Raw genomic sequence first — 20,839 nt, 5'->3', positions numbered from 1 at the left:
TTACCAAGTTTTCTTCATAATCTTCAGCCTTGGGATTCACACACACGATCATCCGCACTTTTCCTTCCCCATCAAAGTAGTTCTTGAACAGATGGGTTAACTTTGAATCTCGATATGGAACCATCTACAAAGACATTCAAATCCAAATGTGTTACACAAAAAATGCACACAAATGAAACTATACAAAAGATCAGAGAAGGCTGCTGCTTACCTTGTTAGTTCCATACATTTGGTTCTCTCTCAGGACATCCATACATGTTCTTAGCGTCATTAGTGACTGATTAATATTACCTGACAGAAAAATATATATAGACGCTATTTTAGAACAACAATATAGTAGCTAAAGTGTTCTGTTTGCCTATAAAATCTCAACTTCAAATAACTATTAGATAGAAATTATAAATAACAAATTTTTGTGGCTCAATATAAAGAGATGTCTATGCATGGTCCAGGCTCTCTTTCAATAGCAGTATTTCTGGGAAGGTTAAACAGCCATCCTTCAGGGATTCTATCAACAGGATTTTCCACAAAATGCAACATTACAGTTAATGACTATAAGGTTTCTTCCAAATCCTAAATTCTCTGAAGGAATATCTTTGATACAGATGTTTAATATCCTCATATTAAAATATATTCTCTAGGGATTGGCAGGAATCATGGCGACCCCCGGCCACTGTACCGCTTCTTGGGGTGGGGAAGAATATCATCTGCATGGGGAGGAACTTCGGGGACCACGCCAGGGAGATGACAGCGTGGTGTTGAATGAGCCCATGCTGTTCCTGAAACTGTCCATGGCCTACACACCTGAGGGCTCGCCCATCCACATGCCCGCGTACAGTCGCCAACTTGCAACACAAGCTAGAGTTGGGCGTGGTGATGGGCAAGCATGGCCGCACAACTATGGACTACGTTAGCTGCTATGCCCTGTGCCTGGACATGACTGCCAGGGACGTGCAGGACGAGTGTGAGAAGAAGGGGCTGCTCTGGGCTCTGGCTAAGAGCTTTACGGACTCCTGCCCGGTCAGCACGTTTGTGCCCAAGGAGAAAATCCCTGATCCTCCCAACCTGAGGCTGTGGCTCAAAGCCAACGGCGAACTCAAGACAGGAGGGTGAGACATCCTCCATGATTTTTTCCATCCCCCTACATCATCAACCATGTTTCTAAGATCATGACCTTGGAAGAAGGAGATATTATCTTGACCGGGACACCAAAGGGAGTTGGACCAGTTAAAGAAAACGAAGAGATCCAGGCTGGCATACACGGCGTGGTCAGTATGAGATTTAAGGTGGAAAGGCCAGAATATTGAGTCATTTCTTAAGAAGTTTCAGGGAGATGGGAGCAAGACAAAAGCAAGCAACGGCTAGTAAATGTCACAATCCTTTAATAAGAAACCAATTATTTTTTTAAAATGATTAGATTGCTATGGCTCAACTCAAAGAAGATGGATTCTTCAAGAAAACATGAACTAGAACGGATGGGCCAGAAATTTAAAAAGCCAAAGTAAAATACTTCTGGTGCTTTGAAAAACTTTTATCAAACCAAATGTTCTAAAGAGCTTTCTTTCATAAAACTGGATTGGAGAAGACTTTTCGGTGGGTTACCTCTAAGATGATCAGTAGTTCAAGACTTAAAAACTTTAGAGAAAACTGAAAGTTATGTTCCAGATCAGTGTTTCTCAAATTTCTTTGGACTTGGTCATCATCAGGAAGCATTTGTAAAAATAAAAATGTCCAAATTACTGGCCTATCCCAGAGCCACTAAATCAATTTGATGGGATTAATCTCCAGTGAAGCTGTGTTTACAGAGCACTCCAAATGATTCTTATCAGGGAAATGTGGAAAAACACTGCTGTACACAATCCATTAATTTAAATTTGTACTTAATAAGTGAACAATTAATGAAGATTTCACCTGTGTACTTAGGGTGTCTACCCTGACCCATCGATTCTGAGTTCAGGAAATGATTTTGAAATTATTGTTTTCCAAATAAGTGTGCTGCCTTTTATGTGGCTAAAAAATAAAAATAACAAAATAAATAAATAAATAAATAAATAAAATATATTCTCTAAAGCAGCAGGTCCCCAACCTTTCTGGCACCAGGGACCAGTTTCACGGAAGACAATTTTTACACAGATGGGTTGAGGCTTAGAGGGTGTGGTTTTGGGATGAAATCATTCCAACTCAGATAACCAGGTATTAGATTTTCATAGGAAGCATGCAAGAGTCTGAAGCTCTCCCTGCATCTACAAGGGCTCTCTTGCTGTTTCTAACGGTCAAATGTCTTTGGAATCAGCTAACTCTGTCCCCTCTACATCTCAGCAAGGATTTCTTAGGTGGCATACTTGTTACTTCTGACCGCTCTTATTTGGATTTCTGAGCCAAGGCAAGTCTAACAGTCTAAGCAAGCTTTCAAGAATGCAGCTCTCATCTGATTAGACCCCATGAGAATGAGTTCATTATGGAACTTTGATTGAGGTCAGCTAACTCGATTATGCTTTTACCCTTGGCCTCCCAAGGATACAGAGGATCTTGGATACAACTCCCAAAATAGAGAACTCATCTGTACCTCTGCAATATTCCATGATTCATGATTTATTTTCCTTGACCCAAACTCCTAATGTTCTTTCTTCTTCCACTGTGCTCTCAGGAACACATGTTCTTATTAACAGATTTCCCTGCAACTTCAAATCTCTCACAAAATAATCCATTGATAGTTTTCCCTAGTGGTCAGGGGTTCTTAACTTGAGGTCGACGTTGTCCGGGGGAACATTATGGGGTGTCTGCATACTTAGATGGAAAATAAATTACATTATTTATTTTTACCAAACTCTAACTGGAATTCACTAGTTCCTTCAATTATGAATGCAGGCCAAAAATCACAGCATTAGTAGTACCTGTAATTGGTATCAATACAAACTACAGATATTTTTATAGCACGTTACAGTTTGTTGCTCATCAAGATATTTATGTTCATCATTACCCTGCATTTATTTAATCAGACCTGCTGCTGTGTCTTTAAGGTATTAATAAAGAAGCACACAAATTACTGTATGAAAAACTTAAGAATACTTTTAAAACACATTTCAATGCAATTGGTTTTCTCTGTAATTCTCTCTGTGCTATACCTTCAGAAATACTATACCAGGAAAGGTCCACAGGCTTCACCCTACATCCATGGCATACAGCCCTGCAACCTAACAGTTTATCTCCTGCTGCAGCCCCGTAGACTTTTGGAATAAATAAAAGCTATTTGTTTTCTAAAGGCTGACATTCTACAAGTATGGTAAACAGAGGGAGAGGCCAGCAACATTTTCCTAGTTCCTCCCTATTGCCTTGAAATGTTCCTCCTACATGCCAGCCCCTGGTTTATTTCAGTATCCATGAGAACAACAATCATTCTCATATGCTGTAGTCACAGGGTCCCAATGTCCCAACTCCGGTAAATCTTTATCTCTATTCCATTACAGCTAACAGGCCAAACCCTATCCCTCAGAAGTGTACCACCTCTAAGAACCTGGAGCCTCTGCCATGTGCCCCAACTACAATATCCTTTTCTGCTCTCACTCCCTAACTCTTGTCACACCTGCACCTTACCCATATTTACACTAACAGTCCTTTCTAGCTTTTCCCCAAAGCATCCAAAACTTCAAGTTTTAACTTTCTTCCCAAGCCAACTCTTGTCCCATCAAAGTTAATCCTTCCTCTTGGATCTAGATTCAGATTTTCCTGCCACTTCTGGGATCTTGCTCCACCAATAATCATCACTTTCATGTTTATTAACACCTAGTAGGTAAGCGGCACTGGGTAGACAATGACAGACAGCACACACACAGTCCACTCTCATTAAATTCAAGTGATTCAGACAAACTGTAAGGGTCCTTTGGCCCAGGGTAGGGGCAGCTCTAAAGGCCCCATTTGTCACCGCTGGACTTAAACATCTCTTCAGTATATGAATAAACTCTTTACTGTCTTCTAATGTACATATACAATGTGTGTGCATATTTTTTCATCGTTGCATAATCCCTCAAATCCCTTTTAGTTATCACCCTTCTCTGTCCTTCCCAAGCTAATAATCAAGGGCCTGTTGTTCCTCAAGCTTCTGCTCTCAGCTTGTTCCTCTCTATTCACTATGAATTATTTTATCTCACCCAATTGCTTCAATCATTTTTCTATTGGCAAAGCCTAAACCTACAAACCTCAAGTCAAATCTCTCTCCTTCCAAATCCATGTACCTCTGCATCCAATTACAAGGCACTTTCACTTGCATAAATTGAACATTTCAAACACAACTCATTAACTGCCTACACCTGCTCCTAAAACCGCTTCTCCTCAATCAAACACCTCCTTATTCTCCACATCCAGGTGGACCTACTTCCTAAGTAGCTCTCAGTGTTGTCTGACCTTTGCCTCCAGGTCACACAATTGCTTGCCTGAATTGCTGCAAAAGGCTCCTAACTGCTCTTTCATATATTCAGGCTCACCCCTGGTAAATTATTTCTCTACACTGGCAAAATGATCTTTCTAAAAGACTAATCCTTCTTTAAGGGGAGGCAGTATGACACAGTATAAAGACATAAGCTGTGAAAGTCCAACCAACCTGGCTCCAGCCTTGAGAAATTTAACCTTCCCAAACCCATTTCCTCATCTGAAAAATGGGTATGATACAATCCTACCTATCTATTGTATCTAGATACTACAATACACACTAGACCCTTAATAGTTGGCAGCTAACATTATTCCTTCAAGATAAAATTCAAACTTCTTGATATGAAACACAAGGGTCTTCATGACCTTGGCTTTCTCTCCTGTCTCAGTTCTCATAGTTCACCAACCTACATCCTCTACTTCAGCTACTTTGACTCTGCCATATTATCTCAGGACTAAGCAACTGCCTCCTGGGACAGGAATGTTGCCTTTAATCCTATCCTTCTCCATACAGCTCACTCCTACTCAATTTGTCACCTTCCCACTCCCAGATGTGTTTAGGCAGCCCTACCCTGCACTCCCATCATACTCTACTCAGAAAATCTAGTTTATCTACCGATCTCCTCTACTAGGATGGGCTCTCCCCGGCAGGACTGTGTCCTTTGTATCTGTGTTTAATTCCTGGCACACAGGAGGTACTCACTACATGGTTATTAACATAAAACACAACATGCAAGGTGACAGAAAACCCAGTTACACTGATTTGATCACACTATATACATCTATCAAAATATCACATATACCCAAAAAGTATGTACAACTCTATTAATTTTTAAAAACAACTATAAAAAGGCAACGAGACATAACATGCATAGATTTTAAAAAACACATACATAGATTGGCTATGTATCTATTTAAAGCCTTCAATTGACTTATGTTCAGAATTTTCCCTCTCTAGAAGCCAATTTTTACCACTAATAAATACTGAAATAACATTTCAAGGACCCAATACTGACCTACAATACTAAAAATAGACTTTTTTTTTTTTTTTTTTTTTTGAGACAGATTCTCTGTTGTCCAGGCTGGAGTATAGTGAGATCAGGGCTCAAGCAGTTCTCCCACCTCAGCCTCCAAGTAGCTTGGAACTACAGATGCACCACACCCAGCTAATTTTTTGTATTTTTTGTAGAGATGGGGTTTCATCATGTTGCCAAAGCTGGTCTTGAACTCCTGGGCTCACGTGATCCACATGCCTTGGCGTCCCAAATTGCCAGGATTACAGGTGTGAGCCACCGCACCCACACTAATTGAATACAACTTTCCTCATTCTTAAAGAAATCAGGGTATTGTAATAGATTGATACCAAACCAGTATAATTATAAACTTAGCCTCTAAATTATCTAATGGAGGACAATTATGCTTAAACCATCCATTGAGGCTGGTTACAGTGGTTCATTCCTGTAATCCTAAGACTTTGGGGTGGCCAAGGTGACAGATTACTAGAGCCCAGGAATTTGAGACCACCCTGGGCAACATAAGGAGAACCCATCTCTACAAAAAAAATTGTTAAAACTTAGACAGGCATGGTGGTGCACACCTGTAGTCCCAGCTACTCAGAAGGCTGAAATGGGAGAATCAATTGAGCCCAGGAGTTTGAGGCTGCAATGAGCCATGATCATACCACTGCATTCCCTCCTGGGTAACAGAGTAAGACCGTCTCAATAAAATAAAAATTAAAAAAAAAAAACAAAAAACAAAGAACCACCCACTGGCCAGGTGCGGTGGCTCACGCCTGTAATCCCAGCACTTTGGGAGGCCGAGGCGGGTGGATCATGAGGTCAGGAGATCAAGACCATCCTGGCTAACACGGTGAAACCCCGTCTCTACTAATAATACAAAAAATCAGACGTGCTGGCAGGCGCCTGTAGTCTCAGCCACTCAAGAGGCTTAGGCAGGAGAACGGCGTGAACCCGGGAGGCGGAGCTTGCAGTGAGCCGAGATCGCACCACTACACTCCAGCCTGGGCGACAGAACAAGACTCCATCTCAAAAATAAAAATAAAAAACCCCCACCCATTGATAAGCAGATAATAAACTGGCATTGCAAGTTTCTGAAAGTTAGAGCAATAAATAAATACTATGCTTTACTCACCAGCTTCACGTAATCTGTTTCCTTCTGCTCTGGTCCGGTTAGTTCTTTCACTTCCAGCAAGATCTACCAAGGACAACTGACTTATAGTGATTTGTTCTTTTTCCTAAAAAGATCACAAAGCCAATAACTTAAAATGGGTTATAACTGGTTTACAATGTTCTTTAAATAGATTCATATCAACAAGCTAAGTCTTAATGAACATTTGCACAGAACAAAATGCACAGGATAGGCAAAGGGTTCATATTTTAGGGAAGAGTTTGCTAAAAGAGTTTGATAAATATACTCATGACATTAATGATTACTTGTCAATTGGCTGGTCTTCCTTCTGCATCAAACAGTAAGGTCCCTGAGAGCAGGGACTCTGTCTTTTACTACCTTATCACCAGCATGCTGCACAGTGCCTACTACTCAGTAGGAACTCTGCAGATATTTGCTGAATAAGAGTCTAGAACAGGATTATCCTAAATTCTTCTATAATTGGATGTTTAATAATCTTATAATAACCTAATTTCGTAATGCTATAAATAATATTTTTTGGGGAGGCAGGGGAGAGAGAATCTCACTGTGTCTCCAGGCTGGACTGCAGTGGTGCCATCTACGCTCACTGCAACCTCCCCTTCCTGGGTTCAAGCGGTTCTCTTGCCTCAGCCTTCCGAGTAACTGGGATTATAGGCGTGCGCCACCATGTCCAGCTCATTTTTTTCGTATTTTTAGTAGGGACAGGGTTTCACCATGTGGACCAAGCTGGTCTCAAACACCTAACCTCAGTTGATCTGCCTGCCTCAGCCTCCCAAAGTGCTTGGGATTACGGGGGTGAGCCACCATGCCCAGCAGATAATTCTTATAAAAAGAAGTGAAAGCCAAGTGGCACCTAACTGATGCTGTAATATTAGATGTGATTCAATGGAAATCAGGTATATATGGAAGGCTAACTTATAATCATTTTTCTTTTTCTTTTTTTTAAGACAGAGTCTTGCTCTATCACCCAGGCTGGAGTGTAGTGGCGTGATCTTGGCTCACTACAACATGCACCTCCCTGTTTCAAACAATTCTCCTGCCTCAGCCTGCCGAGTTGCTGGGACTACAGGCACGTGCCACCATGCTCAGCCAATTTTTGTATTTTTAGTAGGGACGGGGTTTCACCATGGTGGCTAGGATGGTCTCAATCTCCTGACCTCGTGATCTGCCTGTCTCGGCCTCCCAAAGTGCTGGGATTACAGGCGTGAGCCACCACGCCTGGCCCTTATAACTATTTTCTAGCTAACAATTATTGAGTGTTGACTATAAGATAAACACTGGACTAAGAACTTTACACACACTACCTCCTTTAATTCTCACAACCTTATAAGGAGGTTTTATTATAGCTAGTCAGTAAATAAATAGAAATCAGCATTCAAATCCTGGAGGTCTTCAATACCACTCCTGTCACTTATAAACCTTCAGAATGCCACAATTTCATGATACAGTTTGAATAAATTACACTTTAATGAATTACAGTTATTAGATTATGTATACTCAGACTCATATGCTGTTACTAATTGACACAAGCCTTGTAGTGTGGCAGGCCCGGCAGTAAATAGTGATCTGCATATGGGGGACACTACTGGCCTATCAGCCAAGAGATGAACAACTTATAACACTGGCCACTTCCTAAACTATACCTACCCTGAAAAATGAATTACTGACATTTTAAAACCATTAACTGAATTTCCTCTTACAGAATGAGTCACCAGAGACAAAACAATCACAGTCTTATTTTATCACTTCTATCAAAGAGATTTTTAAAGATCTGCAAACTTTTTTTTTTTTTTTTTTTGAGACGGAGTCTCGCTCTGTCGCCCAGGCTGGAGTGCAGTGGCGCGATCTCTGCTCACTGCAAGCTCCACCGCCTCCCGGGTTCATGCCTTTCTCCTGCCTCAGCCTCCCTAGAAGCTGGGACTACAGGCGCCCGCCACCACGCCCAGCTAATTTTTTTTTTGTATTTTCAGTAGAGACGGGGTTTCACCGTGTTCACCAGGAGGGTCTCGATCTCCTGACCTCGTGATCCGCCCGCCTCGGACTCCCAAAGTGCTAGGATTACAGGCGTGAGCCACCGCGCCCGGCCATGCAAACTTTTTTCACAGCAAAATTCAGGCTCTAAGATTCAATATCCAACTTTCGAAAACTATAATAACGGGGAAAAAAAGTTTTTAATGTCATCACCTACATACAGAGTCATCCCTTGGTATCCTCAAGGGATTAGCTGTAGGCTCTCCTACGGATACTAAATTTCACAGATACCAAATTCCATGGATGCTCAAGTCCCGTGTACAAAATGGCGTAGTATTTGCATATAACCTATGTACATCCTCCCATACACTTTTTAAAATTCGATTTTTTAAATTTTTTTAGACTTATTTTATTTTTTTGCAAAGACAGAGTCTTATTTTGTTGCCCAGGCTTGTCTCAAACTTCTGGCCTCAAGTGATCCTCCTGCCTTGGCCTCCCAAAGTGCTGGGATTACAGGCATGAGCCACACATGCACCCAGCCCTCCTATATACTTTAAATCATATTTAGAGTACTTATAATATCTAATACAATGTAAACACTATGTAACACTTTGTTATACTGTATTGTTTAAGGAATAATGACCAAAAAAAGTCTGTACATGGTCAGCACAAATGCAGCATTTTATTTTTGAATATTTTCAATCCGCAGTTGGTTGAATCTATAGATGTAGAACTCACAGAGAACCAACTGTGTATTTATTCTAGAACAATCCTCATTGCAATAAAACCTCCCTAATTTAACTTTTTTTTTTTCGAGACAGGGTCTCACTCTGTTGCCCAGGCTGGGGTGCAGTGGCACGCTCTCAGGTCACTGCACCTCTGCCTCCCAGGTTCAAGCGATCCTCCTGCCTCAGCCACACAAGTAGCTGGGATTACAGGAGTGCATCACTGTGCCTGGCTGATTTTTCCAATTTTACTAGAGACTGGCTTTCACCATGTTGGTGGGATTACTCTAATTCCAAAAATTAAGGATAGAGTTAGAACCAGAAAAACTCCACATACTACAGCTTTACCTGTAAGACATTGTCTCCATCTGCATCCAAGGGAGCCTGAACTAATTTAATGTTGAACACGCTATGGGAACGGCTGGACTCACGATTCAAATGGGTATTAGCAATACGTCTCTTTTTCTGGCCTATGACAACAGAGAAATCATTGGTCAAACCTGAACTCAGTCATTTCATTACACATGCTTTCTAGTAAGTCAAAAAAGATTGCCATTAAATTTAGTAGCAACTCTAGGTGATATTTATCATTCTGTATTTTTCTAGTTCTAGATGTTTCTAACCTCTCCAGAAAACTTCAAAAGCCTCCTCAGTAGATTTCACTTCAACTTCTGTACATCCTGCAACATACATGTTATGGTTCTTATCTTCACGAAGCAATTTAGATTGTGGAGGTCTATGGGAAAGAAAAAAAAGATTAGTTTCCTAAATTATGAGATGCCAGTACCTTCATTTAAGACTAAGACTAAAATGCCAAGTGACATGACATGTTATTCTTCTAATGAAAATATATATATTTATAAGTATATAATGTATAATACTCCAGAGAAATATTAAACTTAGATAAGATTGTAAAGCTAAATAGTCAAGATTAGTTACATAACAAGATAACAGAAACCAATTTTGTTTTAAAAGCTTCGCTCTAATTTACTCTAAGAAAGCACATGAAACAATACTTACTAAACAATTTAGAGACCAAAGTAGTATTACAGCAACATCACATGCACAGGTTAAGCATCAAAATCTAGTATTTTCCCAATTTTAAAAGACTAGCAGATAGAACCGGTTCTGACTTCCTCGGCAACAGCAGAAAACAAATTCAGAAAGAGTTTGGTATATACCAGGAGTGGCAATCTTTTCAAAGTGGCTTATGAAGTTTTAGTCTGTATGACAAGATGAAGGTTGGGTAAGAGAGCTACCTGTTTGGTCTTAGTTTTGTGAATGATGAAGGTAGAGACATTTACCAGTCACCATCACTGACAGTCAACAGTAGATCTGTCAGGAAGCAAGGAGGGCTTAGAGACAGCAGGCAGCCCAGTGACAATGGAAAATAATCTACATGCAAACATGCCACAGAATGCCAACCATAGTATAACTGCACCCTTCTCCTTAAGAAAAGAGCCAACACCATCACATACACAAAATCTGTGTTCCTCATGGGTGTGCTGCAACTGTTCCACCTACCAAAGGAATAAGGTAGAAGTTACTGTTTCTACAGCAGCCATCTCACACCAACATGTTCAGTCCAGACTATGTGTCATATCTTAATGAATCACAATGAGTCATATCTTAAAAACCCTCCACTTGTAACAGTTTTTCATTGTATTAAAAACTACTAAAAGTTAACTAGCTTAAAAAAGCAGGTCTAACACCAACCTAACAAATTAAATATGAATTCAGTGCCAAACAAGCACCCTTGTATGTTCATTGAAGGAGATACCCAGAAAAGTTACAAAGCACACAAGGTATTTTTGTCAATCTTCTTTTGTATAACTAAATAAAGCCAAGATATGAACCTTTGAAAATAATCTCATTTAGAACAAACAAAAACTTGGCACGTGGGCACACATGAAAATGGATACACTCACAGCCGGGCGCGGTGGCTCAAGCCCGTAGTCCCAGCACTTTGGGAGGCCAAGACGGGCGGATCACAAGGTCAGGAGTTCAAGACCATCCTGGCTAACACGGTGAAACCCCGTCTCTACTAAAAAATACAAAAAGCTAGCTGGGCGAGGTGGCTGGCACCTGTAGTCCCGGCTGCTCGGGAGGCTGAGGCAGGAGAATGGCGTGGACCCGGGAGGCGGAGCTTGCAGTGAGCTGAGATCCGGCCACTGCACTCCAGCCCGGGCGACAGAGCGAGACTCCGTCTCAAAAAAAAAAAAAGAAAAGAAAATGAATACACTCAAGATTAGAGTCAAGACAATTGACACTTTAAAACAAATGGCAAAGTAATTAGTTTGATATAAAAAGTAATTGTCAGGCCGGGCATGGTGGCTCACACTTGTAATCCCAGCACTTTGGGAGGCCAAGGTGGGAGGACTGCTTGAGGCCAGGAGTTTGAGACCACCCTAGGCAACATAGTGAGACCTCTATCACTCCTATCTCTACAAGAAATTAGAAAATTAGCCAGGCATGGTGGCTTGTGCTTGTAGTTCCAGCTACTTAGGAGGCTAAAGTGGGAGGATCACCTGAACCCAGAAGGTTGGCTGCAGTGAGCTGACATGGCAGAGCAAGACCTTGTCTCAAAAAAAAGTAAAAAGTAACTGTCTCACAAGGTCTTAACTCTCCCATGTATTGCTCCACAACCTATCCCAAGTATTTTTACTATTACCAACATTCCAAGGGTAAATAAAGTTCTCACTTGAGGAAAGATTAAATAGAGCAAAAGAGTCTTCCTTGGCATAAACTCCTATGATTAATATTTTTACATTTAGCTTACTTAGCCATATTGTAATTGTTTTCCCAGTCAACGTGATGGAAATTCAAGGACTGTGGTAAAGATAACTGTATCAAAATGTGACTCACTAAGAACCACAGAAATACTTGTATCAAGTATGGCCTCAACCAGAGTCCACAAATTTTTCATGTAATTAAAAGCGGATATATACTGGTATGTATTCTCAGTCTAATGATTTTCTAAATCCAGCTGTTTCTCCAATAATGTTCCATTAGATATACACACAGTTAAACATAAGACACAAATCCTTGTATTATTTATGTTCTGAGAGGCCCTAATAAAGACAGCATTGAAGACAAGCCTTTAGCTTAAAAACAAAGCCATCAACTCAGGAACAAGATACTAACATGAAACATAAGATTCCGGGGTCAACTCTGGCACAAATGCAGATTTATCATTTGTGATGCCAAGTGGTAATCAGTCTTACGTCTCAGAAAGGCAAGACCCAAGGAAATCTAGGAGGTAGTATTTCAACTCTGGTGGAATTGCAGTGCAGATATCAGTCCATATTAATGAATGACAGAAGGTATGTAATTATTACTTATACAGATAACAGCTTTAGGCTCCAGTCTGTAGAAATCACCAAGACACAGGTGGTTAAAGAGGATACAAAACTCCCTTTACTGTGTCAGGTTCTTGAAAGGTAGTCCCAGAACACATCAATAGGGACACTTCCTTATATAATTAAGATCCTTCTCAAAACAGCCCAGGGCCCAGAGTTTTCAAAAGTAATCTCCAAGATGAATATTTGGGTCCCTCTTCTCCTTAGATGCTTTAACCCACTAGTTCCCTAATACAGCTACATATCTAGTTAATGATAAACATATTCAAACACCAAACTATGTGATATACAAATTATATCATTTCATTCTGAAAACAAATGCAAGCATTATTCTCATTCATAACTGAAGAAACTAAAGCTCCTTGAGGTAAAGTAACTTCCCCAACATTAACAGCTAAGAAGGGTCTCTCTTCACTACTTACTTGGGTTTTATGGGATCAAACGGGACCTCTTCCAATAGATCATATATGTAATTATTATATATTTCAATATAAGAGACAAATACACCATAGACACTATCTTCATCAACCTCTTCTGCTTTGCAGAATTCTTGTACAGTTATCATATCTGCAAACTCTGGATCTACTTGTCGTCTAAAAAAAAAAAAAGTTCAATTGCATATGTTGTAAGTCCATTTTAAAAGTAAATGATCCCAGCCGGACACAGTGGTTCACGGCTGTAATCCCAGCACTTTGGGAGGCCGAGGCAAGCGGATCACCTGAGATCAGGAGTTCGAAACCAGCCTCGCCAACATAGTGAAACCCCGTCTCTACGAAAAATACAAAAATTAGCCAGGCATGGTGGCACGTGCCTGTAATCCCAGCTACTAGGGGAGCTGAGGCAGAAGGATCACTTGAACCCGGAAGGCAGAGGTTACACTGAGCCAAGATCATGCCACTGCACTCCACCCTGGGCAACAGAGTGAGACTCTGTCTCAAAGAGAAAAAAAAAAGTAACTGATCCCAAGGGGAAACTAACAGATACAATAAATACCTGCAATTACAAGCAGAAATACACAAAGCAACTTTATTCATACTCACAGTTTGCCAGCAGTATTCCCACGTCCTCCCAAACACACAGCAAAGGCTTTTATACCCTCTCCCAACCCACAGTGGCATCTTCTTAAAACAGTGATTGAAAAAAAATGTGCTCAGAGCCAAAGAGAAAACATCTGAGCAAAGAACTTAGAACATTCCTTAACTTTAATCTCACAAAAGTCAACTTCTCTATTTAATGTTCACCATTCCTTATGTCTAGGCAAACCACAGGAAACAATCCTGTGCCCCTAAGGCCAGTGCTGCAGATAAATATAATTACTTACTTGCTAGAAGGGGTCTTTGCATTGGGCATAGCTTCTCTTTTCTGACGTTCTAATAAGGCATCAACCTCACACTGTATATCCATACTATTCCTATCATTAGATTTGAAAACCTGAAGTGGGGGCAAAAAAATCACACCACGTTTTGTAGAATTTAACTTAAATAGTAAGAAACATGCTTAAAAACTAAGGAACAGTTAAGGTTTCAAAATGAATCCAGTGCTTTGGTTCTTCTTTACTACTTCTGTATCCATCGGTGTCTTAGTCCAGCAAGATAGTCACAACACAAAAGAATCATACTTACATATCGTTTAGCTTGAAATGACCCTATACTGTTAAAGATCATGTCCAAACAACGAGGAAGCAGCCCTCCTTCCCCTGGAGAACCAGTCATTGTGTGAGTTTTTCCACTTCCCGTCACGCCATATGTAAAAAGAAGACCTACAGTGTAACAAGTCACAATGAGTTGTATCTTAGAAGTCCCCCACTTACAATATTTCTTCACTGCATTAGAAAACACTAACAATTAGCCAGAGGAATCAAAAAAGGCAAGTTTAGCACCACCCTAACAAATTAAATATGGATTCAATGCCAAACATAAATCAAATATATAAATATCAAAAAAGTTTTATCAGAAGAAGAGAAAAAGGAAAAACCAACAAAACTCCAAGAGTCACATCATACCATTTTTGCCATGAATGAGGTCATCGACCAAGGGATTAGCCACAACATCAAAGAGTTCCTTCTGGGTGGTGTGAGTGCCAAATACTTGTTTAAATGAATACTGAGTCTGTGGAGAGAGAGAAAAACACATTAAATGGAATTCCACTATTATCTAGGCTAAAAATACATCTACTTAAACTCAAGGTGTTTATGACATTTAAGATCTAAGTATGCAAAGAAAAAATATAATGGTCTTTACAGTTGGAACCCTTAGTTTTTTAGTCACTAAAAAGTCATGACATACCTATATTATACCAATTATAAACTGGTAAATGTTTTCAGTCACAACTACTAAAGACAATGTAGAAAACCTTTTTTTTTTTTTTTTTTTTGAGATAGAGTTTTGCTCTTGTTGCCCAGGCTGGAGTGCAATGGCACGATCTCGGCTCACTGCAACCTCCACCTCCTGGGTTCAAGCGATTCCCCTGCCTCAGCCTCTGGAGTAGCTGGAATTATAGGCACGCACCACCATACCCGGCTAATTTTTATATTTTTAGTAGAGACGGGTTTCACCACGTTAGTCAGGCTGGTGTCGAACTCCTGATCTTAGGTGATCCACCTGCCTCAGCCTTCCAAAGTGCTGGGATTATAGGCGTGAGCCACCACACCCAGCCAAAAATGTAGGAAAATCTTAAGTCCACTAATACTTCTAATGTAAGGTTGATTTTGTTTTAATTAAGTGACAAAGATCAAACGGTATTATAATGAGTCACGGTCAGATTTGTGAAAATCTGTAAGCATTATGTCACACATGACTTTACTGTTTCCTAGTTTTTCTTTATAAAGGTGTCATTTAAAATAGCATAGCACGGGCACAGTGGCTCAAACCTACAACTCCAGCACTTTGGAAGGCTGAGGCAGGAAGATCACTTGAGGCCAGGAGTTAAGAGACCAGCCTGGGTAAGCTCATCTAATAAAAAATTTTAAAAGTAAAAATAACAACAACAAAAAACCCGCAAAAAACAGTGTGCTGTGGTCGCACCATTGCACGCCAGCCTAGGTAACAGAGTGAGACCCTGTCTCAAAAAAGAAAAAGAAAACAGACAAATAAAATAAAATGGCATAGTAGCATAATACCACATTTTGATGCACTATACTTTAAAATCAGAATATTACCCCATCTCTGAGTTCTTACATGAAATACATTTTAAATAAATTGTGACCTTTAAGAAAGTAAGAACACTTCAATTATCAAGGCTCTCTAAATACGATTAATAAAATATCCTATAAAAACAGCTTTAGAGTTCAAAAAGAACAAACAATCTTGGAACTGAAAGGACACACATAGGCCAATACTGAGAAGATAGATGACCTCAAAGTCCTCATGAATGACTCCCTCCTTTCAAGGCAAAGAAAACTGAGGCCCAAAGGTGAAACTTCTCTGAGCTCACGGAGTTAATTAGTATCAAAGCCGTCCTCAGTGCAATGTTTTTGTTTACTTTCTTTTTTCTTTTTTTTTTTTTTTTGAGACAGAGTCTTGCTCTGTCACGCAGGCTGGAGTGTAGTGGCAGGATCTCGGCTCACTGCAACCTCTGCCTCCTACGTTGAAGCCATACTTCTGCCTCAGCCTCCCGAGCAGCTGGGATTACAGGCACCCGCCACCTCGCCCGGCTAGTTTTTTTTTGTATTTTTTTTAGTAGAGACGGGGTTTCACCATGTTAGCCAGGATGGTCTCGATCTCCTGACCTCGTGATCCGCCCGTCTCGGCCTCCCAAAGTGCTGGGATTACAGGCTTGAGCCACCACGCCTGGCCTGCTCTTTTCATTATATAATGTTGCCTTCTGTCAGAAAGCAGTGATTATTTTTAATCCCCATCAAACCTTTTTATATCTGCTTGATACCTTTATTTACACATACTTGAAATTTACTTAAAGAAGTAAAACTCAGTAAATCAGTGTTTAAGTATATTATATCCTCAAAGACCTGCTCCTCCATAAAACCCCCCCAGACCATTCATTCTTGCTGAAGCCATATTTACTGTCTGATGAACAGAACATATAAGGTACATATTCCTTGGAAGTTTACATTATAGTAGAGAAAAGACAATAAACAGGTAAATAAATAGATTGTGGTTAAGTAATATAAAGGAGGTACACAGAGTACAGATCAGATCAGGGGAGAGGGGCTGTGGGGTGCTGTTTCTGATTGCGCAGTCTATACGACCTGAGGTGACATTTAAGCTGAAACCCAAGAATGACCCATGCTAAGATCCAGAAAAAGTCCAGGTTAAGGCAACAGCTAACAGCCAAGATTCTGCCTTATCCAAGGAACTCAAAGGATTGGATAAATACTAAAAGATGAATGAGGGTGGAGGGTGGAGAGACAGATGGGAGGCGGATGAAGCAGGATTTTGTAAAGGTTTTGAATAGGAAAATGATGAGATTTTATGTTTTAAAAGAGCACTGTCTGCTCTGTAGAAATGGATTAGAGAAGATTTCAAGTGGAGGCAGTTGGGCTTTGGCAGTCTTGTCAATGATATCCAAAGCACACTCAGCAAACCAATGCCTGTCTGAGAACTGTTAGAAGACTACTTAAATGTTTAGAAAAATTGGTTTTTGTTTGTTTGTTTTTTGAGATGGAGTTTCACTCTTGTTGCCCAGGCCGCAGTGTAATGGTGCAATCTCGGCTCACTGCAACCTCCGCCTCCTGGGTTCAAGTGATTCTTCTGTCTCAGCCTCCCGAGTAGCTGGGATTACAGGCACGCACCACCACACCCGGCTAATTTCTTTGTATTTTTAGTAGAGACAGGGTTTCATCATATTGGTTAGGCTGGTCTTGAAGTCCTGACCTCAGGTGATTCACCAGCCTTGGCCTCCCAAAGTGCTGGGATTACAGACATGAGTCACTGTGCCCAGCCAAATGTTTAGAAAGTTTTATAGGCATTTGGCACTGCTCAATTATCAGTAATTCAGCGCATATTCAATAGGCTCATCTCTATGAAGAGATTATGAACTAGTTCCCTGTTGTCTAACTCACACGGGCAGTTCCATCTAGCACAGTTGTACAAAAGTCCCAGCTGTGATGCATTAAAAATAAAAAAGCTACTCCTTCATTACAGTAGCACTGGTCTCAGTGGTTAATAATGGGGCTCAGACTAGGGTGGTGGCAGTGGAGATGGAAATGAAAGGACAGTTTCAAGACACATGTTGGAATATAACTGATAGGAGCTACTAATGAACTAGTTATAAGGAGGGGCAAGTAAACGGTAGGTACCAGGTTTCTGGCTTGAGCAACTGGACAGATGATAGTGCCATTCTTTGAGAAGAAAACAAGGGAGGAAGTATTTAGAAAGGGAATAAGAAAAATCAAGAACTCCTTTTTGGGCATGTAAAATTTGAGATGCACATGTGACATCCAAGCAGAGATATCAAGTAAGTGGCTGAATGTTTAGAGCCAGAGAAAAGGTTTCGGCTGGAGATACAGGGAGAGCTGGAGCGGGAAACAGGGGAGTGCTGCTGACAAACAGGTTATAATGAGGATGAAGAGGTATACATCAAATTTAGCAGCAAAGAGGCCACTGGTATTCTTCTGAAGAGCAATTTCACAGGAATAGTAGGCACAAAAGAGTGAGTGACAGCTAGAAGTAGAAATGGTAGCCTGCCTGAATTAATCCTACTGCATTCCCACAGTCCCCTCATCTTTAGCACACCTAACTTTCTGTCTTATTTATATGAGAATTATTTGTTTACCATATGTCTTAAGTTATAGACTTTCTAAAGGCAAGGAGTATATCATGCTCATTTTTTTAAAATCTCCTTCCCCCGTCCAGCTATTAGCTTAGCACATTTGCTAAATATTTTTGAGTTGGTTCAAAATTTTACTAAAAATAAAAACACTGCCTAGGAGGTTGATGCAAGTATACAATGCCTATTATTAAATGTTACTTTAATTTCCACACATGAAGTTGTATATATAAAATTGCCTAGTAATCATGTATCATTCCACATTAAATCATCCCTAACACATGCTCTAAAAAACAGTAATACTCAGGGTAAGAAATTATCTGCTAAAAGCAATCCTCTAACTCCAGCATACCAAAGATATGTCTGTGCATCCCAGAAGTCAAAAACACTTTAATACAGTGGTTATAATGAAGTAAATAAGTCTTTCTCGAAAATGTGGGCTCACAAATGAACTTTGTTACATTTAAAAATGTAAAAGTCATTCAGGAAACAACATATTGATAAAAAATAACTTGGTTCAAATCAGAATTACCTCCTTATAGTCTCCATTTCGGTTCAGTCTATAGCCCTCAGGAGTATGAAGCTGAACAGTTGTGTTATTGATCACTTCTATGCAACACTCTTGATCAGGAAAGCCCAGTGGGCGCACCCTACAGTATACCTGAAGAAATAAGAAGGTGCTTAAAGAACAAAGTTTGATCTTTTGCCTGATTTTTCACTTAAGCTTCTCATTCATTCCTTCATTCATTCAACAAACATTTGGTCTCTCAATTTTAGAGCTCTGTAGCTCCAAGAGCTATGAAAATTAAAATCTGCTACTTGAGATTGACAAATACAAACATATATTAGATACGAGAAGACTTTAAATACACACAAAGTTAAAATAAATTTTGATAATAAAAATCAAATTGCAGTGTATTCACTACTATATTGTACACAAATAATAGTTATACTAATATCTCTAAAAGTCAACATGTCACACAATGAGATTTTTAAAACTGTTAGAATTTCTTGGAAATCGATATCAATTTAAAAACTTGTCAGTTTAACCCGACATTTAATATACAAAGACTTTTTATTTATTTATTTATTTAGAGACAGAGTTTCGTCGCCCAGGCTGCAGTGCAATGGTGTGATCTTGGCTTGATGCAACCTCCCTGGGTTCAAGTGATTCTCTGCCTTGGCCTCCCGAGTAGCTGGGACTACAGGTGATCCACCCGCCTCAGCCTCCCAAAATGCTGGGATTACAAGCGTGAGCCACCACACCCAGCCTACAGAGACATTTTTGAAAGCAAGGGAGGGGGCTTGAGGAAAACTCATCCAGGTGTGTGCAAAGCACCTGGTTCCCCTAACTCAGAGCCAGCGACCCACTCCAGTGGCAGCAAGGGGTAGATTTAAAATACCTCAGAGCAAAGAACACTTTTTGTTTGCCATTTGCTGTTTTGTTTTAAAATTCTTATTCCTTTTGCCTGCTTCATTTTTCCTTCATAATTTAACATTTGCTTTTAAAAGCAAGTTCCCAAGCCAGAAACTAGTGAAGTACTTGAATTATGAGTAGATACTAGACTGAATTAAACTCGGTCCCAAGAAGTTTGGAACTCTCCTTCATGCCATCAGTTACTGTATGGCATGAACTGGGTTCATATGAACTCACTTCATATTCTTTGGGATGAATATGAACCCAGTTGGAGATTTTTAATTATCTAACTCGCCAAATTATAATTACAGAAGGTATGCAGTTGACAACCAAAGACTTCATTTTACTGGACTAATTAATCTTACAGAGAAAATTTCACAGCTAGAACTAGTTTTACAGAATTTAGTACATCCATTTAACTAATTGTTCTTTGATTATATTTCCACATGTCTTCTTCCTTCCCTTCCAAGCACACACATAAGGCAGAAAGGACTGAAGAGGTAAGTTTCTTAAACACACACACATAAATTCACAGGGAGACCTTACCCCAACTGGGTCTTTAAGGTTCGTTTGGGACCCTTTTTTCACGATAGGTTTCCGGGGTGTCTTAGCTCTCCTGGTCATAGATTCAAAAAATAACAATAACGTTTTTTTCAGTTGAACACTAATACAAAAGCCTCACCTAAAACTTACACAATCTTTCTAGGTTATCTGTAAATTATCCCTTAGCAGTTCCAAAACACTGCATCCCAAATAACATGAATAATAATCATAGTAGCAGAGGGTTTATGGCATGCGTAATCCAAAAGTAATTAAAATTTGCTTTAGAATACATTTTTGGTACCAAATGTACCTACTTATTCTCTGATTAGTTCTATACTTAAAATAGCTTGCATATTTTCTTGAGCAACAATTTAACAGAGGCACTACAAATTTGAAAAATCTACAAATAACTGCCCACACTTCACAGACTGACAACCGATTAACTTCAATACACTATAAAAATGCACACGGAGGAATCCATTTATTCGACAATATTTATGCCTGTA

The 20,839-nt window shown here is 39.9% G+C and overlaps 1 protein-coding gene and 1 pseudogene across 2 annotated transcripts in view; one reads left to right on the top strand and one right to left on the bottom strand.

Annotated features, from left to right (window-relative positions):
- KIF23 (kinesin family member 23) overlaps positions 1-20,839 on the bottom strand; it is a 35,127-nt gene that overhangs the window by 12,943 nt on the left and 1,345 nt on the right. For both annotated transcript variants that reach the window (XM_023220722.3, XM_023220723.1), the window contains exons 2-12: positions 20,337-20,406; positions 18,906-19,034; positions 14,652-14,757; positions 14,272-14,408; positions 13,971-14,080; positions 13,072-13,242; positions 9,914-10,026; positions 9,639-9,760; positions 6,577-6,679; positions 212-291; positions 5-124 (exon numbers count right to left, since the gene is read on the bottom strand). In XM_023220722.3, the coding sequence (XP_023076490.1) occupies positions 5-124; positions 212-291; positions 6,577-6,679; positions 9,639-9,760; positions 9,914-10,026; positions 13,072-13,242; positions 13,971-14,080; positions 14,272-14,408; positions 14,652-14,757; positions 18,906-19,034; positions 20,337-20,406 (1,261 nt within the window). The remainder of the gene's footprint in view (positions 1-4; positions 125-211; positions 292-6,576; positions 6,680-9,638; positions 9,761-9,913; positions 10,027-13,071; positions 13,243-13,970; positions 14,081-14,271; positions 14,409-14,651; positions 14,758-18,905; positions 19,035-20,336; positions 20,407-20,839) is intronic.
- LOC111548393 lies at positions 434-1,307 on the top strand (annotated as a pseudogene).

Source organism: Piliocolobus tephrosceles, chromosome 6 (assembly GCF_002776525.5).
Source record: "Piliocolobus tephrosceles isolate RC106 chromosome 6, ASM277652v3, whole genome shotgun sequence".
Lineage (NCBI taxonomy): Eukaryota > Metazoa > Chordata > Mammalia > Primates > Cercopithecidae > Piliocolobus > Piliocolobus tephrosceles.
The sequence above is the reverse complement of the archived record's forward strand: the minus strand, read 5'-3'. Positions and strand labels throughout refer to the sequence as shown.